This window comes from Rhopilema esculentum, chromosome 4 (assembly GCF_057945365.1).
Source record: "Rhopilema esculentum isolate cy_ngs chromosome 4, ASM5794536v1, whole genome shotgun sequence".
NCBI lineage: Eukaryota > Metazoa > Cnidaria > Scyphozoa > Rhizostomeae > Rhizostomatidae > Rhopilema > Rhopilema esculentum.
In genome coordinates this window covers 5,346,628-5,372,647 of record NC_142818.1, presented here as the reverse complement: position 1 = coordinate 5,372,647, position 26,020 = coordinate 5,346,628, and the positions used below count along the sequence as shown (strand labels likewise).

Here is a 26,020-nt window from a genome sequence, read left to right as displayed (position 1 = left end):
TCATCAACTATAATTTTTCTGCTGTATTAAGTTTTTGTTTTGATTTAAACTTGGTATGGTTTTACCCCACTATTCCTTTTATTTTGCAAAAAAATGTTCCAGAGGGTCCATTTAAAACATCCAAAATTTGAAATCAAAACACCACAAATCAAATTTACAACACCACATAACGGTAACAAAACCACGAATAGCCCCCATTCTAGTACATGTTTGACAACACATTCAATCGGCGAATGAAAAACTACGATAATGAGACATTGATGAAGGAAAATGAAAAGATCAATGTTTGGACATTTACATCTTTCTGTGCTTTGATTAATGCTTTGTTATAATATCTTAGATAGAGTTAGCAAGTAAAATTGCAAACGAAAGGATCTTGAAAGTCTTGTCATTTGTTCAGCCCCCATGAAAAAGCACCTTAATTAATAAGCCACTGGTGGGTTAATTCGCGGATTTACGGTGCACTCCTTCCAATGATTCCTGAAATCCTGACCCTCTTTCTCCATATGTTTGACAAAGAGGCAACAAGGCTATCCCGCAAAGCCTCTGTTGACTAATTTTACCATGCTGTTCTTCAAATTGGTCAATTTATCACAGGGGCGTGGTGGCCCTCCGGGACTCGAGAAATTCCCCGTTAGGCCCCTTAAAACTTTTCATACGGGCCCCTTGGGTCATTTTACTTCATTTTAAGCTGTTATCATTTGTAGCATTAGATTTGTTAGAAAAAAAGTGAAGTAAGGCCCTACGCTGCCTCCGCAACACTCATTTTCAACATGGTTTAAGTGATAACAACAAGAAACAATGAGCATCAAAATGGTGTGCCCCTAAAAACATGATTTTTCCGGCCCATAAAAATTCCCACCACGCCCCTGATTTATCAAATTTTCTGGCATTCTATGTTGCTCCTACCATTAGCTTAAGCATGATAAAGCAAGAGTTCGATTTTTATTTTTGCGAAAAATAGCTCCGGAATTCATCAGCTATTTTCTAGTTATTCTGTGACTGCTTGAATTTATTTTTGGCATCTCCATACCTGCTGTCATTTTATCATGACAAAAACTGATTTCAAATTTACAATCATTGACCGTCAGCTTGCGACCTGTTCATGACAATGTGCGCACGCGCAGTACAACTCATAGCTCTTGCGATGTGGGCCTAATTCTTCAGCAAGAGAGATTTCCAGACTCCGCCAGGAAATCAGGATAATTACAGGCAAGCATATTTTATTTATTCTATTCAACATGACCAGAATTAAATTTTCTTTTTTCTGTTTTAAAGATGTTGAGCATGTATTTGAATAGCAGAAAGAATACGCCTTTCAATCAACCTTCGATTTCTTTCCTTGGTCGATCAATCAAGGTCCAATTTTTTCAGAAATCCCTTTTACAGACCTCCCTAAAATTTTTTTGTGCCTGCCAGCACAAACAGTTTTGCAAAATAGTTTGATACCTTGCAAGACAACGTCTGTGATGCATTGAAAGGTTACTTTGCTACCAATGTTCATGGGAGAAAGAAACATTCAACATCTCGTTAAGATTCCTCAAGTGAAAACTCAAGCTCAAACACATTTTTTTCAGCAAATCAATTAATTACATGTTACGTCATTTAGGTAAGTTGTTTAAAATTCAATTATTAAATCAAAACGCAAAGGTTTTTATTATCTGGCAGGGAAAGAATTTGACGACTTACCATTAAGTGCCAGAAAGATTGAATCTAAACTCCTTTTTAGACGATTTTTAGAAAAATCATTTTATATGATTTTAAATTATTTTATCTCTGGATAGGGCTGTTACTGGACGCTTGTGTTTTTTCGATCTTTTACCATTAATTTATCAGTGCTTAAATATCAGGACCCTAATGGTAACAGTATATATTGTACTGATAGGTCACCCTGTTAAAACATTCGATTATTATTATTATTATTAAAGGTACCTGCAAGTTTTCTTTTTCCTTTGTAATGCGTAGGATATAAACTGTTTAAAATAAGAGACATAAAGTAAGGTTTAATTATGCAAATACCAGTAAATTTTCAAAGAACTACTTTAACAGAAAATTACTTTAGAATGACGATTGTTTTGTCAACAAAAATAGCATATAGAGTTTAAACAAACTTAAGCTTACGACAAAAATGGAAAATTTGAAGCGATTGTGTCCTTAATTTTATTCAAGCAAAGAACAAAATGGCAGTCGGTTTTATTGCTTGATATGTTTGATTGTTTGATGCTATAATTAAGGATACTTAAGGATACAGCTTTTATAATATTTTAACAATTAACAGCAATCACAATTTCCATCTCTTGCACACTGCACCCAGATTGGTAGTTTATCCTGAGTTTCTTTAAACAGAAGCCTTCAATCAATGATGGATTCAACTGATAACTTGCTGCAGCAACGCAAACAGACTAGATAATCATGTCATGTCAAGATTTTTGGACATCTTGTTCTTGCTGTTAAGAAAATCTATTATTCTCTCTTTGCTACATAAATCACTTTCACAAAGCGGTTAAGCTTAATATTATCATGGTGAAACTTGTAGCTGAATTGTTTCTCTAAAACTTTCTTCTATTGTTTCTTCTTAAACAATTGAAAACTTTGAACAAATCTATCTAAGACAGCTTTATCAGATGTACCTGCAGACAGTGGCGGACACTTGGGGGGGCGAGGGGGGGCGATCGCCCCCCCAATACTTTAGAGAACAATGGTCTTTTGTTCTAAAACAATGGGAAATGTGACGTCATCTTATTAAAACAATAGGCTTGCCCCCCCAATATTTGACCAAGTGTCCGCCCCTGCCTGCAGACGTAATTTGATTGGCATGGTTTGCCTGCAAGTGCAGCTCTCGCACTTTAGCGAGGCCTGCCCTTTTACATTCCTCTTTAGGTGCAAAAATTACATAATTATTTTTATAGTATGCTCTTTTATTCATAGCTGATAATGGACCTTTTATATCAGCCTATCAATCAAAATGTCCCAGGAAACTTAGGCTAACTACAGCTTATTTTAATGCCTTTGTTGATGCCCCAGCACCTTTTGTTGATGACTTTAGATAACTGCATATAACTTTACTTTAGGTGTTAAATCATTTTGCACATGAATGTGTGGTATTTCTGTTCTGCCTCTAATGTCCAGGCCTTGCCCGGAAAGGCGCTCGATCAAGCGCGCGCGCCTAAAGCGCACCCAAAAAAAGCCTTGGAGAGCGATTTATAGAGCCCCTCAAAACGTTAAAACAATATTAACGGGGAGCAAAATAAATTTTTGGAATTTGTTAAATCAACTTGATCAAGCATAAACAATCTTCCCAACAGACCGCAATATTATGATTTGCGTAAGATTACCCCTTGAGAAAAAATTCAGCAAATTCCACGTTGGGTTTTCGATATCATTTTTAATCTGAAAACCCTCTAATAACCATCAAGGACACAGGCCATCAAGCCTAAGCGTATTCTCCGGCAGATTTATTTGATTTTCGAGCAAGCATTAAATTCCGATTGAAGTATATATTATTTTCTGTTTTTTTAATAACTTAAAATCGCCGCAAATCAACGATCACGTTTCCGTCCAAATTATCGCGTTGCTTTTCATTTTTCATTTGCTTTTGCGAGTGGTAGATGTTTTAGCGTTTCTTATAGAATGGATAACATGAAAAAAGGAAACAAAATTAAATGTTTGATTTAAAGCCATGTGTTTTGATAAAGCAATATGTGAAGCTGAACATAACAGTAGTGATACTGACACTGATAAAAGCTCATCGAATGATGGCAACTTACATATCTAGAAAAATCTGAACAATTTTGCGACTTTGTTTTATTATATTTCTATATTTATATTAACATAGTGTTTGTTGCATGTTTTGTTATTTCATATTATGGTGCTTTCTGGTATCACTGTTGAATTTCATATTTAACATTCTTCCGAAGCTTTCGATTTGAAGCTCTCGATCTCCTAAAGCTCTCGAAGGATGCTCTCAAAGACATTCACTTAGAGGTGCGAAATAGAGCGCATAGAGTTTCTAAGGGGCTCTTTTTATGGAGCACCTTCATTTTCCTTAGAGCAAGGCCTGAATGTCTGCTTTCTATTTCATGCTGCAGAGGCATCTCTGTCATGTGGAGATTATAATTGTAGATTGCAGATAATTGACCCCATATGATGCTTTAGCATCAAAACTTAAAACCAGAATCTTAAATCACATTCCAATTCGTTGAATATCCATGAGCTTTGTGTAAACTAAAAGATACTTGGCACTGTTAAAATATTTTTCTATTCAAAATAAAAGTAAAATGTCTGTGAATGAAATATAGTTGATCTGTGAATCACTTGCTTTGTTTATAAGGCAGTTTATATTTATAAATTCTTATGATGTATATGCTAAAATGGGAAAAGCAAGTAAAGAAAAAGCTGAAAATGAGCATAGAATATTATTCAAAGATAATAAAATGAAGTAGGCTTGGGGCTGAATAAATTTTTCAGCTGCAAAAATACCCTATTGACATTGGGAAAGAGTAGCAGGATCATAATTGTTTTGCATCTATGCAGCCATAATTGATAGGTGTGCAATTCCAGCCCTTTGTATTGCACATTTTGTCCCATGATAACATTGACTACATAAGACATTGTATCAAATTTATAATTAGATGTCCACTAAAAGCAATAAGTTTTGAAGTCATTGAATTACTAAGAAAGAAACAGTTTCAAGTTTCAAAGAGAAAGTGATCATCCAAAGTTTTGCAACCAGTCCTTAAAACTTTTTTCATTTTGGTGTATGAAAGCTCCTTCTTTTGCCCAGTTTATCCAAAGCCTAGATTACAGGCTGACAAAGCATTTTTGTGTTTGTTTGACATTAGCTGATGCTTTGTTTGGCAGCAATCTTGATGCATCTAGCTCTCAAATCCACTACTGAAATTACTTTACAGAATAAATTTACAGAAATCCAACATTTTCTGGGCAATGATTTTTGTTTTGTCTGAAAAAGGAAAATCAGCCTGATTTAAACCTTATCTCAGAGAGCTCTCGTGATTTGTTCCTTTCCAAAACTAAATTGGGTTCACAGCTTGACAATATCAAGGAAATTTTTCTGGAAAATTGTTCCCTGGAAGACTTGTTTTAGGGATTTTGATTGTTTTAGGGAAAAAATCATAAATTTTTTGGTAGGGGAAAAGTTTGGTTCTAAGTGGCCAGTGCATCTAAAAATATCATGGACTGGCAATGTTTCAGGTAAAAATGTGGAAGTCAAATAAAGATAGTCATTACCAATTGTGACTACAATTTTAAAATCAACTTTTTGATGACAAATTTTATATCCTTGAGCACGGGAGATTCTTCTTTTCAATTAGGTATTTTGGAATCTGTCTTAAAAGGGAATGATCTTGACTTGTGTAGAAAGAAATAGCTGATAAGCAGTTGTGTTTGGTCAACAACAAAAAACCAATCAAACACATTTTTCTTTATCCATGTTACTTTCGTTCCTCATCAGGATTTAAATTTTCTGTATACCTTTGGCATTATCTGTGGTTTATACGATGAGGAATGTCAGGTAAAAATTACTCAGTTTAATTTTTTTGGCTCTTTTGCTGTCAAAACGATTCACATTCAGATTCATTTTGTACCTGGGACCTTGGAATGGGTGATTTTTATGTAAAACAAGGAGCCCTGATATGTGCTAATGTGTTAAAAATCAAATGAAATTTGACACAATATTCTATTTCAGTAGGATTCACACTTGAATAAAATAATTGTTAGGAACAAGGCTCTGGGGAACATTAGCAGGGGGTGTTAGGGGGCTGCTGCTCTTAAAGCACCAAATTTGCTACTTTGTCAGAATTTGAAGTGACATATCTCCTAGTGCCACCCCCCCCCCCCCCCCCCTGAAATATCAACTCTTATTGCACTTATAGTGAGATTTAAATTTTCCCTTTCTAAGGGACTGCAAAGGCTGTATTCTGGCTATTTTAATTTGGTTATGCTGATCAAAATAAAGGATTGGGATTTGGGGTGCCATCATTTTAAAGTGGTTTGAGTCGTTATCTCCAAAATCAATTATCCAAAGTTCAGGTGCAATGATTATCCAGATTATCAAAGATTCAAATTTTCATCCATGTCCTTTTGATTCTTTCCTAGTAACATTCACATCAATAAAAGCCCCTAGAGGACATCTCTTGTCAATTTTCTATCCATATTGGGTATTCAATTGTTAATAATTTATTTATCAAAATAAATTTTAGAAATACCTGACTTTTGATACCAAACTAGCAAAGTACAATCAAGATTTTTTTTGACATCAGCTTTACAGAAAAAGCCTTGGTTGAAAAGATATTTTGAGCATAACCTTCTTTTGTTGTATGTTGTATTTTGTTTCATTCCCTGCTGTGTTGGATATTTGAAATCTTTAGAAGTGCTATATTTTTTCCACAAGTTTTTGTTACGCCTTTTTAACTCTATGCTTTGTAATTTAAAAATGGTTAAAACTCACTGTGCATAAAATAATAAATGCATAAAAAGTGGTTTTCATTTGTTTTAATGTCAGTTGCTTTTGATAAATACAGCTTTTAAGTTCTAATGTATTTCCTTACTAGGAGGATGTCTGAGCCACGTAAGAAGGCTGAACAAATATTGCAGCTTGAACCTGCAAACGAATTGGTTTTCTGTGGTATGTAGTAGTTTCTTAAATCATTTATTTGTAGGCTTTGAAAGCTGCGGCGGCAAATTCTAGATATTTTTCTTAGTGATTTTAAAGCCTTTCCAAACCAATTTTAGAATTTATTTTCTTGTGAACTGAAGACCAAGGACCCCATCACAAGTTGAAAAGTCCAAATTTTGACTTGGGCTAGAGATCTAGTAAGTTGCTATACTGCACAAATCTTTTGGTTTTAAAATTCTGCTCAACTGCTTCCTTAGCTATACAGTTTTAAGAGGATTATTGGCTAAAGTTTGAAGTGAATAAATGACCAAGTTATACGACAGTCAATAAGCCCTTGGTTGCTTCTCATAATGTCTATGGTATATCAATGAATGTATGCATTGCATTATAAAGTTTCTGGATTCAAAATATATTTGCTTCACTTCTTCATTGCTTTGCAGCAAAAAATATTTTCGCAAAAAGTGGTGCCATGGTGATGATAATGTGTGAACTGGTTTCAAATCAATTTAGTCTCAACTTTTTAGACTGAAATGGCTTGTTTTTGTAGATTGGCATCTTGCCAATGCCTTGCAAAGCCTTAACTTGAAGTATAACACCTAAAACTGTGTTTGCCCAGACCCAGGGGCAGCACTAGAAGAAGTTCTTGGGGTGTCCTGTGCCAGAATGATTTCTTGATTTATGCAAATCACCAAGCTTGCCAAGTAAGCCTTGAATGATGCAGAATTTGCTGAATGTGCCATTTGTTTAACAAATGCTCTTGGGAAAGTTTAACAAAACCACACCCACCCTAAGCTCCATCTCTGGTCAAGTCTGTCAAATTGTTTAAAAAAGATTTGCAATTTTTCTTCCATTTTTATCAAAATGGCTCTTTGTGATTTGTAATTTTCAATCACAAATGCAGTTTGTCTCACATGCTTGATCAACTGCTTGTGTGAGATTCTGAATCTGTAAGGCCCTTGCTGCTTTGACAAATGAGCTAAAAGTAAAATAGATGCTTCAAGAAAACCTCTGAAAAGGTTTTCTGGAGGTATTTGACTGGAAGCCTTCTGTTTTCAAGTGACCCACTTCACAGTAATTAAGGATAATGCAATTGCTATTATTTGGACTCTCTAAACTTGTATTCCTTGCTTTGATGTGTTTAGGAATGTATCATGCTCTTTATCCAAATCTTTCCTCAATTCTAGAAGTCATTGGAAAATTGGTCAAAAGCATGTTGAATCAGAGCATGTGTTTAAATGAGATAGATCAATTTGAAAGTATTTTAGAAAGCATACTAGTTTTGCTTGGGTGCTTACTTTAATGTCGATTCCTTTCTGGTTCTTTTTCCCTATAGTTATACTCACACTTTAATGTTTCTTTTGTTTAAAGCTCTTCGGGACTGACATAGTAAGAAATAAGAAAGTAGATTGCAAGTTGCAAGTAGTAGATCGCGTTATTTCAGCATTTTACAAAGAAATCAACATTCTTAAAGTTTTGTGGATAATTTCAAGCTATTGTTGTTCTCTCCCCAGTTTTTTATTACCTTTGCCTTTATCGCTACCATAAAAAGCTTTTCAGATGCCTTTACTTTGTAATCTCCAGTTTCACAGATGTTTTGAGGCTTGTGATAAAGGAGCCACCAAAGTAGACCCAAGAAGTTCACTCAACGTCTTTTGATTTTGAGTCTTATTTGGAAATTCTTTGATTAAAATGAACCTGTGTAAAATCACTTTGCCTGTTTTAAGTCACATATGTATTTTTACAAAAGATTATAAACATGGCAGTTATGTTCTTCTTACAGGCACATTCTACTGAAAATCACAGTTTTTCAAGCAATTATTGTTTATTTGGGACTATAGAGTAAAAAGAGTCAGTTGTTTTTGCTAAACCTGCTTTACAATTAAGTTTTAAAGACCTTTAATTTTCTGATGATATGCCTATCCTACAGGGAGTTTATAAAGAATGAATTCGTTTAGAGCATTCAGAGTTGAACTGAAGTGACATGAAAAATTTTGTACAGAAACCTTTGCAGAAAATGTTTATTGTTACAAGGTACTTGACAATCATTGGTAATCACTGGATGCAACTGCCACAAACCAAAATTGTAGCCATATAGTTATCGTATTGCTATTATATCATCCGTTTTTCATGGCAGGACCTTTCAAAGATGTAGTTTCTACTACTCTGACCTTACGCAATCCAACAGAGAAGGCTGTTGCATTCAAAGTGAAAACCACAGCACCAAGACATTACTGCGTGAAACCAAATAATGGACTTGTGCCTCCAAATGATTTTGTCAAAGTTGATGGTAAATTTGTTTCCTTAACCTTGCTTTTAGTGTTTCTTTTGCGTTCTCCTCTTAGATCTGAGATGCTGTTTTCCATACAAAGTTAGTTTGCTGATTTCAGCTAGTTACAGCTGCTAGCACAACTCATTTTATATCATTTTTTCAGTGATGCTTCAACCATTCGAATACAAAACAGGAGAGAACATCAGACACAAATTTATGGTTCAAACAATGATTGTCAGCGGTGATTCTTCAGATGTAGAGAGCTTGGTAAAGATTTATTTTTTTTATCAATAAATACAACTCCCTTGGCTAAAGTGAGATCTCTAGGTTTATCTTCAGAAATTTTTCGCTCGTTTCATTAAGTCATCTGGCTCAGTGGAATGAACGTTTATTTTTGAACGACCAAGAGTGGCTAGATACGATTAATAGAAACGATTAAGCAGCACACTGGTGGCAAGAATTTTCATCCTTCTAGCCTTAGCCTTCTTAATACATTTACATATCACAGGGGTAGTAAATGTTTAAATGATCATCCACCATCTAATGTTGCTTTCTTCACAATCTTTCATCCCCACCATTCTGGTTGGTTTAAAATCTATCATGTTTGATTTCTTAGCAGTAGACTGAAGATGTTTGTTTTTTGTGCGCTAAATATTTCAACTTCCGGTTTTAGTGGAAGACTAGTGATCAAAGTCTGATGATGGATTCTAAGTTGAAATGTGTCTTTGATGTGCCAACAGAAGCACAGGCAACTGTAAGTTGAACTCGGAAACATATTTCACACTGTAATGACAAAGTTTCTGTCTGTTTGATGAGTATTTGCATCCATATGTTACTATTCAATATGTCTCTTAATGTGACTGGGATCCGACAAAAGGATTACAATCTGTCTATAAAAGCCATATAGAGTAGTTAAGGTAACTGCGAAGTAGATTTGCTGTCTACATACAGCAAGGACTCCATCAAATCTACTGGCTAACTAAAAATAAACACATTAGATCGCCAAACTTCTTTGCTCTATAATTACCTTACAGTTGACATTTAAATTAATTTTTGTTCTTTCATAAAATTCTTTTGGTAAGAACCGAATACTTTGCTTAAAGATCGTTAGATCTGCAGCTCTAATTTCTCGATTTTGGAAATCACTTCACTTGTAGAAGTCGCTTCGGAGCTCATTGTTATAATGAGAAAAAGTAGTACGAAAGCATGGGAAATACAGTCAGTGGTGTTTTCCAGGGGGGGGGGGGGCAGAGAACTTGATATCCCTACTAATTTTCAAAAGGTACCGAAGGAAAGCGACATTCCTCAAAGGAAAATATTCCACAATTAAAAGTATTTACGGACTATTTTTTCATGTTTATGGGTCTTTCAGTAGCTCAATTTTTATGGGTCTTTCAGAAGCTCAATTTTTCAAGAGCAAGAAATTTCCAAGCTTTGAGTATGGAAAAATGTTTTTTACATTTTTGGCTTTAGCAAAATGACAAGCTATTTTGGAGAATTTTTAATATTATGTATTGTTTATAATCCATTTAACATTTTTGCGATAATGAAAACGTTTAAAATATATCTAGACCTAGCAAAGCTCTAGAAATTAGGGATTTTATGGTAAATTGAAGCTGCCTTTCCACTAAATTTTCCTTGAAATCTAAGTAAAATTCTCTGGTTCCCAGCTGTTTCCTCTCTAGAAATTTGAAATACGCTGAAAATTGACTCGTTGTTTTCTACCATTTATTCTGCCTTTTGACAGTCCCTTAACTGGAATAATACAACCTTACCATATAAATTTTGTTTAACTATGAGAAATCTTGTTTTTTTTGCAGGAAGAGGAAGCCCAATCAACCCCAAAACCGCGAGAGCCCGCAACAGTTGCTCAGAGTACGCTTCAAACAACAACAACATTTGGAACACCTGCGGCAAAAGCCTCCGCCCCAACTTTGCCAGCAAGTGATGTCTCAGAATCTGTTAGAAATCCTTCCACTAACGTACAGCCAAGCCAAGAGCCGCCACTTGACGCAACCACTCCAAATAACCAACCCCAGACTCCGCCAGTTAATCAAAAACAGGTATGACGTGTAACAGATGAAAATGATTCTTCTTCAATTGTTAGTTAAAATCTTTCAAAAGAAGAAAACATGATTCTTCAAATTTCTTTCAAATTGTTTCTTAGTGATATTAAATTAATTATAATGCAGTTTTTTGGACAGAAAATTATGCTTGACCATCAAACATGTCGCTAGTAACTGAAGATTGTCATTAATTTTTTTACAATTTTTAAGTCTTCTTTGATTTATATACGAAGTACGGTTACATTCACCGGAAATTTTCAACAAACAAATGAATTTTTTTATTAACTATTAACTATTGCTTTAAAGTATGATTCCCTTGTTAGTCTATCACCTGTTCTATGCATTTAGAAGAACTAGCTCAAATATAAGAACTGATTGGCGAATAATTCATTTATATTTTCTTTGCTCCTGAAATACTTTGTTTGTCGTTTCTGAATGCATGATTGTACGCAAAAGACTTCTCGACATCCCTTATACACAGTTGCTTTGTTTATTTATTTTCTATACTGGCTCTAGTCATGATAAGTGCACGATTACAAAAATTTTTACTCTTGAGTTTCGATTGAACTTCTAAGAAACGTTTTGAAGGAAATAGCTTATAAGTTACCAGTAAAGGTCTTGGACTTGGGTGTGGTAATGATGGATAATGATGTGAAATTTTTGTTGTTTATGATTGAAAACCCAAGTTCCGAATTGATATTTTTACCATATTCGCTACTTTCATCTTTGAAATCCTCGAAAGACTTTGTAGAAAAGAGATTTAATTTTGTTGTTATCTGATTTGCCCTTTTCTCTAAGTGTTACCCCGTTTATCTTTTGTTTATTCAAAGCTTACCATACCCGTGTCACATTTTGCGATCACGTGTATTACACATCACTGACACTTGTGCTAAAGGACCTAAGGATAATATTCAATAGAATATTAACGCTGGATGCCTTTAATTTTTTTCAGATTGATGAACAATTAGAGGCAATCAAGACTGAGAATTTGAAGTTAAAGAAGGAACTCGCTGACTTAAAGGTAAAGTTTAATCGAACTTGAGCTTTGTTGCGTATTATAGCGATTGCATCAAACATCAAGGATGTTATATTGTTTCTCGGTTTCATTACAGTCTTAACTGCCACACGAGAAAATTCTATGACGATATCGCTTGTCGGGTGGTGAGGGAAGGAAGCCATAATTACCAGATATCTCAAGGGAAGGAAGCCATAATTGTGTTAAGTCACCAGATATCTCGAAGGCAACTTGAAAGAGCTAGCATTTTCTTCAAGCTTAAGACCTGTTTAGTGACCCTGTCATCAGAACCCTGTGAACAAAGGCGAGAGGCAATTCACTCTTACAAACAGCGTACGAGGTTTTTCAGGAACAAAAGGATTTAAAGGGATTTTCAGATAAAACAATATAATTTCCACAAAGGATGTACGAGTTTTTCTTGTAGTGATGTGCCCCTCGAACAAAGATCTTATACGCTGGTCACTTTTTTTAGTTGTTCTAAATTTCAAGTTAAGATAATTCAATAATGATTAAATGTTAGCTTTCTCAAAAAACCAATAAGAACACTGAGCTTTGTTACCATGTGTTGCAGATGGTAAAAGGTCGGCACTAGATCGTAGTCAGCTAACGTACATGACGTCATACATCTTTACAACCGAGGACTAAGTGAAATAAGACGGAGGCTGCAAGCAAACTCGCCTGTGGTTTGCTGTGGCATTAACAAGGCCCATGCATCCCTACAGAACAGTTAAATGTTTTAGGCGAATGCAAGAAAATGACATCAGGAAATCATTCTGTAGTTTATTTAATCTACAGGGGCGTGTTTGCCAGATTTTCTGCTTACTTTGTTCGGGGAATTTTCTGCTAAAGCTGGAATTTAGCTTTTTCTCCAGTGGTTTCAATTCATAGCACACACAAACAGAGAAAAACGGAAAAAAGTGTCTATTCTACGCCAAAGCATTAAATAGGCCCTGTTTTGAAGCACTTTCTTACAGTTGAATCTAAAGAACTCGTTTTAGTGCCTGTGCAGCTACGAAAACTCTCTCTTACATTTTCGCTTGAGTCAGAGTAAGTACCATTGATAATTGTGTATGAAGCCGTTGCTAAAATTTCAGATAACTGGTTTTGCCGCATAAGAACATTATCAAGCGTTTTAAGTAGAGTTCCCCGACAAAATTGTGTCAGTCTTCATTTTCCATAGTTTAGTGTTTAGAACGTTGACTGACCTGAGGTATTGACAGTTGACATAGGAATTGAATTTCATGCCGCTTGCAATAAAGTTTTTCATCAAATGGTTGGAATGCGATGACGTCATACTACCACTCATGCATTAGGTTGCCATAGTTTGTATGGCGTCATGTACGCTAGCTGACTATGATCTAGTGCCGACCATGGTAAAAGGGGCACGTACTAGCTACAGGGATTGTGGTGGGCAGTCTTATTGGTCAAAATAAGCATGTCAATCACTATTTGACTGTTGATTTAGACCAATCAGAATAACTGAAAAAGGCGGAAAAAAGTACGCTACAAACACTAGTATTTCGTATGCGAAAGACGGTTCTTCATATTTTTACTTCCTGTGATGTATGATAACTGTTTTCAGAATATATCGAGGCCTGATTATGTCTGGAATTTATTCCTTTCTTTAATCAAATTTAGGAGGAAGGGCCAAGACAAAGGGTATCAAAGGAACAACCAACCACTGCCGCTACAACGATGTCGACCATGAATATGAGTCAAGAATTAAATGCCTCTCAGATATCGCCGATTCTGGCAGCCATATTGGCATTGATTATTGGATATTTGATTGGAAAATTTATACTGTAGACAGTGAATAGCTTTGATTGGAAATCATGTATAAGGTGTTTCTGTCCAGGCTTGTTGTATCATTAGGTTATACCAGCATCAAACGCCTAACGTTGTGCAGAGTGGGAGATTTAAACAAGCATACAACTTCACAGAATGGAAACTTAGCCAATGCCGTGGAAATTTTCTTGATATTCATCGTTCTATTGTTAAGATATTTTATTTTGTTTTATTCTAATTTAGAAAATTAAAATGCTATACAGATACCTAATTATGAAATGTAATTTTTGTATTTGTTTCTTCAAAAAGACTTCTTTGTTGACCTTTGATCGTCCAGTGAAAACATCTGTTTTTCTCATAGATCTGTTTCTTACTTTTACCCTATCTTCCATTGTGACATTGCTCTTTAGCATTTTCTACTAACAGCACTTGGGAAGGTGAATCATAGCATAGCATTGAAGATCAATGCAATTTTATGTTGCTCGTTTTCTTAAGATCCGTCCAGTGGCCGGAGCATACAAAAGCTCTGGCTCAGAACCTGGCAACAAATCTCAGAAGGATATTTTGATGTTGAAACTGCCTGCTGTTCATTTTATGAAAATGCTAAATTCATGCTTAAGCTTTCGGCCGTGGCAACGGCAGTCCAATTTCACATTGATCGGTGTTTCTCTTTGCATCTTTTGATGACAGTATGAACATTTTCAAAACTTACAGCAAACCAATCCTCCGGAAATAAAATTTAATGTTTTACAAGGATTAGCATTTCGTGAACTCGGTGCTAAAAAAGTAGCTGCTAAAATTTTGCAGGATTTGAAGTTTTCCAATATCAGGCCTGAATGCTCGCCTGAATGAATGAAACTTGCTCAAACCGTAACTCTAAGTTTACATTAAATTATCCTTTAACGCCAGGCTATAAGCACATTACACACAAGGATCGGGCCCGAATTTGTACGCGTAGCTGCACTTAATGGTTTCAATTTCCATACACAACAAAGGTAGTTCGTATCCAAAAACGCTTTTAAAATGTGACGTTTTAATCTTTGTCCGATTACATGATGATTTTGCTATGATTTTGCACACATGTTAGTCTGATACAGTAATATCCGAAATTGTTATCAACGCAGGTAATGCTTAATCCTCTACTAAAATGATCGCCAAAATATTGGGAAGCAATACTCGAGATGAAAATGTCGAAGATGCCAGAAATACTGTTATTTGGATATTTAATTTTGGCCAATGAACAAGTAGCTGATTTCTAATGTGTGTTGGCTTAACAATATTATGGATGCGCGATGCAGCATTGGTCTGTAGGCTTATGCTTAGAGAGAGACAACTTTCTATGCTTTATGTGCAAGGAAAAAACAGAACATAAACTTATACTTTACAAGCTTAAGCAATAAAACAATATAAAACATAAAATGTCACTAGATTCGTAATTCATAAATCTTCTCACTCTTGACTTTATATTGGCCTCCACTAACCTTGATATTGTAGTTCCATCGGAATCTAGAAAAAAATAACTGAATTACTTCGATTCTCTTTCAGTAAGTTTGGATGGCATTTCACTGAAGATAATGGTGTTTTCTGCAGAAACGCAGAGGCTGATAGCCTGGTTTTAAGCAATTACTTTAAGGTTAGAGTTTCAATTTTTTTAAACCATTCATTACTTTTATAGCTATCACACTAATTTTTTTACCTTTCTCGGATTTATTATCTCTCTTCAATAAATTGATAAGCTAAAATTTTTATATATATATTGCTGATTATCTTAATTAAAAGTAATAAAAAAATGTCCTTATGCATCTCATCAGTAATGGGATATACTGCTTTACTCTTTTTGTGCAAATTTGTAGAGCACATTTTTTCATGAGCAAGTATTCAATAAGTAAATTTTGTATTCAGCCAAAATTTCATTCGAAGACACATTGGATATTGATTTTCATCTCACATATATGAAACATAGGGTAACCTAGGTCCATGCTCGAACTGGTAAAAAAATGACTAGAACTACATAGATCTCAAAATACTTAAAATGAAACGTTCGAGTTTTCTCTCAATTAGCATCAATCTTTTTATTACTGATGGTGATAGCAGCCAAAATATATAAGCATAAATTAATTTACCTGGCGGAATTGTGTTTGTCAGCTGTCCAGATACTGTAATCTTTATGATCCAAGGTGCCCTGATTTGCTTAAAAACCCCCATTTGATATGGGATCGGCACTAATTATATAGAGCATTCTGTATCACCGAGTTTCAGCCTTATCAGAAGTTATATATTAGAAAGGTTTTGATGTTTGCGGGTCTGCAGAAACACGGTGAGAATGCTTGCTGAATTCCGCAGTTGTTGAAGCTTGAGAGGATGAATATTTTTGAATTGAGTTGACAATTTTCTGTGTTTATGGGAAGTTATCTTCTTCTACATCCTACTTTCTACATTTTGAGATAGACGTGGCGCACTGTACTTTTATTCAAATCTTATCAATATTCCCATTCGTGGATAACAAAGATTTGTCGAATAATGCTTTTCCTTTTGGGTTTTTTTCCTTAACTCTCCCACTATACTTTATCTGAATTGAAAGAAGCTATTGATAGTTGTTTATCTCAAACTAGTTTTAGCATTCAGCCGAAAGACTTGTTTTTAGAAAAAAACCAATTTCGAAAATTTATTGTATTTGCCTCTTTCCTTTTTAAAATATTTAGTCGACTTAAGAAAACAACAGCTGAGGTCGATCTATTTTTTTGCAATTCTACTCAATAATTAGCTAGCATACCCAGGTTTAGCCTCCTCTTCCTCTCATGACAAGACGTATTGTATCACCTTGAAAAGATGAAAACCGTTGTTATGCATACTTTGATGTTATATGAAAAAGTTAAGTGAATAAAACTTCCATTCTTTTTTAATGAAGCCTAAAATAAGAGATTTCATAGATAGAGAGTTTTCATGGATGCCAATAGTTCGTTTGGGAGTAGAACCAGTATGAAATACTGAACATGAATGGACATTTTTGCTCTTTTCATTGCAATCTGACGGATCATAACCCTTTTGTGAACAATTTTGAATAGGATGACGTTTGTTCCTTCTCCCTAACTCTCTCGTATCTTCGCCAGTACTTTCTTGTGAGCAGATCTCAAAAATTGCAATAGATCTCAAATATAAAACTAATCCTCCTTTTTAGTTAGTGAGTCGATGTATTTAGTGGAGGTAAATTGTTCGAATCATGTCAAAGTATGAGCAGTTACAAGAAGGGCGGGCGGTTTTGAAATAATACCCTATCATTTTGCTAATATTTTTCAACCTGTGAAGATAATTTGTCCCCCCAAAAAATTAAAAACCGACAAATGGAAGCAAAATGCAACTTTTTCTAAAAATTTAGTTTCATTACTTATCAAGATGAGGGGCTCATTAAATCGAAATTCCGCTCTACTGTTAAAATATATACATATATATTATTGAATTATTTAGCAATAAAAGTAACAATAACCTAATAATAAGACGGTCGGGTGCAAACAATATGAACAAATAAAAGTTTAAAATACGTACTTAAAGGACAAGTGACACCCTTTTGGCGCCAAATTTTTTTTTCTTTTAACTTAAAGTAAAATGCTGTATGAGAGTGTTGTTGAAATATTTTTCCTTTTTGATTTTATTTCCCTACTTAAAAACCCTTTTCAAATTATGGCGGGAAATGAATCACGTGACACCGTGACGTAGATTGTGATAATTTGTTACTGCTGCTACTGGTATACAGTGCAATATTAACGTTTACAACACGCTTCTAGACGATTTCAGTTCGTCTGGACCTGTCGCGTCGTATTTCGTAAATTACTCTCTATTAATGACAGGAAAATTCCGAGTTATCACAATGTACGTCATAGGGTCACATGATAGAAAGCAAAATCGCGCCCCCTGCGCCCCCTGATTAGAATTTTCTATTCTAAACCAGGAATAACTTACTTCTAAATGATGATCTATAAGTTAATGAAAAGAAAAGATAGTGTGAAAAGTGTGTCACTTGTCCTTTAAATAACACTAATGCTTTTACAAGCTTACCCTATTATCGAAGTGCGTCGCCCGTCAGACAACCGCTCAGAATTAACAGTAGGCTCTGCAGCGCATTTGTGATTGAGAAAATAGTGTAACGTTGGCGATTGGATACGTAACAATAGATATATTGTATAGTCCAACCAATGAGAAATTTAAATGGCCATCGAAATGCGGTGGGACATTGTGCCTTTAAAGTAGATTTGTCAATTGGGTATATTCTATTCGCCTCGTTAAGATATACTAAATGACATGTATACCTGCTTGGACTCTGTAATAACACATTGTTTTGCTGTTCTGCATGGCATTTCCTTTGAACGTCAGCGCTTGTTCTTCTGGTTTGAACCCTGAAATTCCAGTGAATTATTTCGATGGAACATTGGTGCGAATGCAAATTGTATTAAATTGAAATTTATGATTGTCAAATGCAAGTTTATCTTTAGGTAACTTCATACCTTTATTGATTTTAATTAAACATAAATAAAATATAAAAACACATACACGTAACTCTCTACGAATATATTATGAATATGGTAGTGTGTTCAGACTTGTGTTTTCTCTCCCTTTGTGTTTTTCTCGTAATTACACTAAGTGCCAAACATTTCGGTGGGATTCTTTTCGGTGAATCAGGGCAACAAAAAATTAATCCCACCAAATTTTCCAAAACCGAATTTTTTTCTTACCGAAATTTTCAAACGCTAGAAAAATCTGGTTTTACATCAATAGACTATCAAATAACAATAAAATGTTTTCCTTGATATTTTTAGAGTATTGCTATGCATCCAATGCATATCAAATTTCAGTTACTGGTTCTCCTTCGTCATCAACAAATAAGATATCCAGCTCATCTTCACTTTCTACTTTTGCGCCCTCTATATCCAAAGAAATTGAATTCTTTTTGGGCTGAACTGATGCTTCTACTGGCTCTTCATAATTTTTCTCAATTATTTCTTTCTAACGTTCCAATTGTTTCGTTATGGTTGCCTAAATTTTTAAGTTACAGTTGGTCAGAATTTCTAATCCTCTCGTTGCGATGGAGAATATTGCGAACTGTAAACCCTTCCAAGTCATTTTCTTCCATGGGTTATTAAAAAAATATAAAAAAGACATCCTCTAATCATATTTTATGACATTCTTGCCTACTCTTCAGTTGCATTTATTTGGCTGACATCAAAATGTTCGATTTTTGTAACCTTTCTGATTGCATTCCAGATAATTTTATGTTGAAGCTAGAAATAGCTTACAGAAAATATTTCATTTAAAGAACTTAAGTATTTTATTCACCAAAGTTTTTTCTTCATTCACCGAGTAAAAAGAAGCTATAAACTGAAGGTGGGATAGAATTCTTATGTAAACATGCGATGATTTCATCTCTCCTGCAAGCTTGTGGGTTGAAGGTGGTATCAACTATGTTTAGCAACTCTGCACTTCTTCCTAACAACTTGGAATAACCCAAGATTATTTCTGTCTGCAACAAATTTAGTATGAGCAATCGTGTTTGGAAAAAGTGTAGGAAGAATGTAAAAGGAAATTACCTGCGCGGTCCTTTATCTTGTTTTTTAATTGTAATACTGTAGTGGAAGAGGACACACTGATACTGTACGTCTGATCTGTTACGGTTTTCACTTTCACTATGAATTCATCTGTAATAGAAAAATTACAATTCAAGAACATTATATTATCAAGAGTATATGTTTCCAAGAGCCGCAAAGCATATTGCAGATTGAGGGGACTAGAAGATTGTGTGTGTGTGTGGGGGGGGGGGGGCTAAAAATTCCAAAATCAGGGCGTTTTTTGTATAGGTTTAAGTATATTTTGGAAATTATTGGGTGGCTAAAGCCCCGTAGTCCTCCCGCTTCCGCGGTCCTGTATGCCTCATGACAGGATTCATCTTTTGCTAATTTTACTAAAGAAACAATATCTGTAGTATACTCATCTTATGTAAAAATCTTGTCTAATTTTTTTTAACATACAATTAAAGAGAAACAATTAAGAAACAATCCAGCCACAAAGTTTTCGAATTTTAATTTCCTACTTCTTATATAAAAAAGCGAGTATGTCAGTTAGTTTCAAGGTCGTACTTGTCGGCTCAGTAGGCTCGGCCTCTATCGCCCTGAATGCTTATGAATTCTTGAAATCAGATACATAGAGTCCTGTCGCCATGAGTTGGTGTATTATTAGCAAATACTTGTTATCCTATTTGAACAAAAGTTTATAAAAGATCTACTCACTATTAAAAGACACCTTGATGTGTCGTCTAAACGATATTTTGAATTATTCTTAAATTTATTCAATTTGCTTTTTGTACAACCAACATTAACAAGTAGAACACTGTGCGAAAGAAATGTAGGCTCGTTACCATACTGGTGCACGCGCCAAAATCAAGTGCGCTAGCGCCGCTACAAAGACTATGGGTGTAAGAATTTGTTTAATTTGCAACTATTTAATTAACAGCATAGAACAGCTGATTATTTTGTAATATAATTACACAGAATTCTGTTCATCTAATACTTTAAATCATGTAAAAGGAGATCTTTAGAGGTAATGAAAGCCATTGGGCTAGGGAAGGGGGGCCGCAGCCCCTCAATAGTTGATATTTTTTTAAAAACCCTAATCGGATAACAGTCTTCCCTTAGTCCGGCAAAAATTTTGGTAACATATGGAACTTTTGTCGGTAATTTTTCCTCCCGTTCGTGTGGCCACCATTGAAGAAATTTTATTTACTACATCCAGGCTGATTGTTTTCTCTATAAAGGGTTGAAGTTTTTGAATCATTGGCTGAAAGGAGGATGACCACTTTTCTGGATTCTTGACGCATCATTATTCAGATTTATTATTTTAACAAGGCTGTTATCTTTCGTTTTGTTTCTTTAAATGGCACGAGAGTTTCTTTAGAATGATGTGATTGCCTTTGTTGGTGTCGGTTAGAGAAGAAAACTGTGACGGGGGTTCTTTTTTAAATTTTTATGTATATGATTCAAAATTTTTGCATCCCTAGACACGACTTTTCAATATCCCTAGACACGTTTGTTTTGTTCAAATAACAATTATTATGTTTTAACACTGTCTAAATGCAGAAGCATCAACTTAGTCGAAGACGAAACTCTCAGCATCGAAATGAGGCTGAAAGCCCCCGAATTTGCCCGTATAACATTGATTTTCGGGATCAGTGCCCTAAGATTGACCAAATCCACTCTAAGTCATAAATTTCGCCTGCGGGGGACGATACCCCCTTTCTCCGCCTGGTCTACTTGTTTGATCCGTTTGATTTCGACTGACTAACAAATCAAGAGGAAATATCTAAGGAAATAAATACGTACATACATGAGCTAAATATTTAAAGCAACTTGGATATGAATGGACAAATTTTACAGGATATCGATATCATTATATTTGCAAACGTTGCATTTACAGCTAGGACCATCCCATCGTGTTATCATACGTTTGAAGCTGTTAAGATTGTCAGCTGATTTTAGTTCATTTGGCAGACAGTTCCAGATCTGAGGTCCTAAGGCTCTTGGAACCGAAAGTTACTTGGTTTGGTCGAAAATGATTCAGGTTTTTAGGATTCCGAGAAGGATGTTTTAATGTTCTTGAACTAAAAATGCTATGCATAAAAGGTGGATTCAAGTTTCTTATTGTCTTGAATATTTCGATACAGAGGGTTCTCTGACGAGCAACTTGCATTGTACACTTTTTTGACCTAGTAAGAAGATCATCATAGGAACTTTTATGATCATTGTACAAAAATCTTAGCGCACGTTCCTGTATCCTTTCAATTTTCTGAAGTGATTTTGAAGATAAAAAATACCAAACTAAAGGAAAATAGTTAAAATTCGAGTACACGAAACTCTGAACCAAAACTTCTTTTTCAGCGAAACCAAAAAATGACTTGAGTCGCTTAAGAACGTTCAGTTGTGCCGCAGCTTTTTTACAAAGGTTTGATATATGTGGGTCACAGTTCAATTTGTAGTCTAGTGTTACACCTAGGAGTTTAACAGTCTCTTCAGATTTGATAGAATGTCCTTGAAAGTTAAGATTTATGCCAGAAGCATTTGTCTGGTCCTTTTTAACAAAAAGTGCATGGAATTTGTTCGGGTTCGCAATCATTTCATTTCGTTCGAGCCGTGACAAAGCGCTGTCGGCTTCATTTTCCAAGACCCTGACAAGATCTGGCAAGGATTTGGAAAGAAAGCAAGCGTATTGTCACCAGCATAATTATACATGGTTGCTTTCTTTATAAAAGAGAAAAGGTCATTTATGTAGAAATTGAAAAGAATAGGGCCTAAAACAGACCCCTGTGGTACTCCTGATACAATTTCTTGAAAGAAACTGTAGACGTTATTTATTCTGACACTCTGCTTCTGTTTTGTAAGATAGGAATAGACAAGAACCAGGGCATTTTCTTCAAAACCATATACATGAAGTTTAGCTATAATCAAATCATGCGGGATGCAATCAAAAGCTTTTGATAGGTCCATCAAAACGGACCCTACAATAAAATTGTTGTCAAGCTTAGATTTCCACTCTTCTACAAGTTCAATCAAAACATGCTGTGTACTGTAATCTGTTCTATAAGCTGCAATAAAAATTGAAAGAGTCTTTTCAAGGAAGGGACTTAGCTGTTCCTTTAAAATTTTCTAAAAGATTTTGGAAAAAGTGTTGAGCATACTGAATGGACGATAATTTCTCTCCACAGTACGAACGGGCTCACCTTTGTCTAAAGAGCAAACTGCAACAGTTTTTGCATTCTGTAGAAATATTAAATTTCGAATGCTGCAATTGATGGCTTTAGTAAGAGGCACAGCCAAATCATCGCTAGCAAGAAACAAGTTTCGGTGGAATTTGATCAACACCTGTTGATTTACTGCCATCGAGCATTTTCAGTTGGAGCCATACCTCACTAGCAGTAACCTCATTGAAGAAAAAGATTGAAAAGTTTGCTCAGGGTCTTGAACTATAGCTAAAATGCTTGGATGATCCTTGTATTTGTCAAGAATTAACCTTACAATTGGAAGGCTTCTTACCGAAAGTATTTTCGACAATATTTATGCTATAATCATTAAAAATCTCACCTAAATCATGGTCATCAGTGACTGTTTTGTCATCTTTAATCAGGGAATATTATTGTCATCACACCAGTTAAGAGACGCAATGAAGTCACATGTTTTCTTTGTATGACATCGAGGGCTTATGAGGGGGGGGGCTAAGTAGAGAGGGGGGCTTATTTTAAATTTTTGCTTAATAAGGGGCACCTTTCTAGAGAGGGGGCTTAAAAAGAGAGGGGGCTTAATAGACCTTTTACGGTAAATCAAAGATAACCGAAGTTGTGTACGTATTCCTTGCAAAGATCACAAGTACAATTGAACGATGAAAATTCTGAACCTTTTTTTGAATATTTGTAAAGTTGGGGCGTATTTAATTTCGTTTGGAACTGAGTTCTTTATTTGGCTACATCTGTATCATCCATTAAAAGTGGTTCACACCCTTAAATGTTATATAAATTTATATCGCAAGGAATTATAAGTTTTCATTATGAAAAGTTCTTCTTTATTGAAAGTTGTTCAAAAATTGATTCATAATCATCATGAGCTATTCTCGTTGCTCTTTCATGAATACGGTTTATCTGGCTATTACTTGCTACTTCAAAACATTCAAAAAAGAGGACAATAATTAGAATATGATAAAACAAACTTCTTCATTAAAAGAATTCGCTTAGATTCATCCCTATACTAAGCAATCCTGGCTAGAGCGTTTACCTTTTTCCCAGCTTCTTTACAAAAAATTGTATATGTTCTTCGGGTCTAAGTTGATGACTCCCAATAATTTAACATTCTTACTTTCTTTTGTAGTAGGATCATTCATTTGAATTTTAGATTCCTCTAAAATCGATCGGTTGGCTCTAAAAGTTTTAAGCTTGCTTTTATCACTATACAGGACCAAAGAATTCTCACAAAACCATTTATTAAGAATAGCTGCTTCCGATTCTAGGTCGCCAGTTGATTTATTCATATCAGTACTTGACTGCCAAAATGTATTGTCATCTGCATAGTTGCACAAGATTCTTTTGTTCAAATGCAGAAATATATCGTTCATATAAATGTTGAAAAGCAACGGGCCTAAGATTGATCCTTGAGGAACTCCCTGCTTTGTGTCCATCCAATCTCTAAAATATGAGTTTATTTTAATTTGGCTACTAAAAGTATATGGGGTAACGATCAAATGCTTTTAATAAATCCAGATGCACTGCACCAGCGACATTGTTTTATCCAGGCACTTTTTCAGGCCTTTTATAAGTCGTAATAAAGCGTGTTTTGTACTAAAGCCTTTTCTGAATCCACAAGGCAACGGATGTAGTTTATATTGATGTAATTGTAGATTTGATTCAACATCATTCTCTCAAATATCTTTGAAGCTGAGGGAAGCACACTTATTGGTCTATGACTTTCTAGTGATTAGCTTTTGGAGGCCTTTTCTGAATCCACAAGGCAACGGGAATAGTTGACAACGAGATATAGGGTAGAGACTCTTTGAATGCTAAAAGCATCTCTTTTGACCCCACCTTCGCAATAACTGAGTGAATATATCGCCGTAATTTGGTTTTCCTGACATACTGTTCTGTGTGAGAAAGCTGGAGGGCTGTGCTAAATTCTGAACGGGTGCTCAAGCCCCAAAGTCTCTACGAAGTCGGTACTGCGATTGAATGCAAAGGAGCCTGCATGGTTTTGTCTCATAATATTGCTATCTTTGTGTTAAAAATCCGCGACGAAATTTTGTCACGACGAAATTCTTGAAGGTTGTCCGGAATTTTTTCGACGAAGTTTATCCGCCGAAAATTTACCTGACGAAAATATTTGTTGTTAATGTAACCTTTTTTGTTGGTTTAAGACCAATTCTTGCTTTTGTTTTGAAACGTTTAAACCTGATTCATCCATTTTGTAAGTGATGGATATATGATGAATATATGTGATAAGATAAATTAAAGCCAGAGTAGAATTAGCCCGAAAGCCACCTACAACGAATATTTCCATTTTCGTGTTAATATCATAAATATTCGAGGTGTACTATTACTTATTCCACGAGAATATTGAAATATGATTCGCGATTTGTTCAACCTTGATATTAAATAAATTCAAACTAAGAAATATAAGAAATCTAGCTAGAATTAGAATATCCCACGAAGATAATTTCAGAACCATGGTACGTTTGATCAAAAGCATTCAATGTTCATAGAAGTATGTGAAAAAGTATGTTACTAACTTTTAAAGTTTAAAGTACAAACAAATGTTATGTTTTTGCCATATTTGCTGGTTGGTGTAATGCCTCGTTTATCATCGCCTTATTAAAAGGACGTAATGCACAAAAGCCGAACTTCCATGAAACATGCTTCTAGCAATATACCGTAAAATTCCGAATATAGCCCCCCAAATATAGTCCCCCCTAATTTAATCACCCACATAAACTCGTTTTCGTATGTATGCTTCCCCGAATATAACTCCCTCTAAATACATGCCCCCCAAATGGTCTTTGATCCATTACTAACCCTGGGTTTATATTCTGAATGTTACCTTTATTTACTTGTGTTCCGCTCACTCTTAAGCAGCTGAATCCGTTAATTAAAAGTAGAAATAATATGTCAAAACTTCTTGTCCTTCTATAAATTCCAATGCATTTTCATAGAAAAACATCAATACACGTAAATAGAGGTATTTTGATGCAGAGGTTCTGTAACTTATTGTAAATACCTTTAATAGGCTCAAAATAATAAGCAACCAAATGGAGGACAAAACACTTACCAATAAAGAATGGTCTTGGAGGATCATAACTCATCGTGTAAAAAATTCGATACCAAGTATTTTACCTTATTTTTATATGTTAGATATTGCTCGAAACCTTGGTCATTTTCTACTAGTCTTCCCTCCATTTTATATATTCTCTTTGCCATTGTCCTTTGGTATTTACCTTGGCCGATTCTTCTTAGGCTTGGTGTAATTCCTTTTACCAAACTTTATCGATTTTGAGCATTGGGATGTCCCGGTCGCTCTCATTTTAATTTTCAGGGTAGTTTTTATTGAGTTCACAGTAATTTAACCAATTCTGAAAGCAACCACTTAGGTATTTCCCCCATGCATATGTGAATTTATCTTAGTATGAATGCACATTGGTACTAACAAAGTATTTATGACTTTCATAAATATAGCTAAATA

At 35.0% G+C, this 26,020-nt stretch overlaps 2 protein-coding genes across 2 annotated transcripts; one reads left to right on the top strand and one right to left on the bottom strand.

Moving 5' to 3' along the window:
* Nucleotides 1–1,086: 1,086 nt before the first annotated feature.
* On the top strand, nt 1,087–14,053 carry LOC135691440 (uncharacterized). The gene is made up of 8 exons (XM_065209312.2): nt 1,087–1,212; nt 6,570–6,643; nt 8,769–8,921; nt 9,067–9,170; nt 9,577–9,657; nt 10,724–10,966; nt 11,922–11,990; nt 13,623–14,053. The coding sequence occupies exons 2-8, from the start codon at nt 6,574–6,576 to the stop codon at nt 13,788–13,790; spliced, it is 888 nt and encodes a 295-aa protein (XP_065065384.2). The 5' UTR covers nt 1,087–1,212; nt 6,570–6,573; the 3' UTR covers nt 13,791–14,053.
* On the bottom strand, nt 10,812–25,802 carry LOC135691449 (uncharacterized). Its single transcript, XM_065209319.2, has 5 exons — nt 25,610–25,802; nt 19,349–19,456; nt 18,074–18,160; nt 16,543–16,589; nt 10,812–15,275 (listed from the first exon to the last, which is right to left on the bottom strand). The coding sequence occupies exons 1-4, from the start codon at nt 25,641–25,643 to the stop codon at nt 16,549–16,551; spliced, it is 270 nt and encodes an 89-aa protein (XP_065065391.2). The 5' UTR covers nt 25,644–25,802; the 3' UTR covers nt 10,812–15,275; nt 16,543–16,548.
* Between the last annotated feature and the right edge of the window lie 218 nt (nt 25,803–26,020).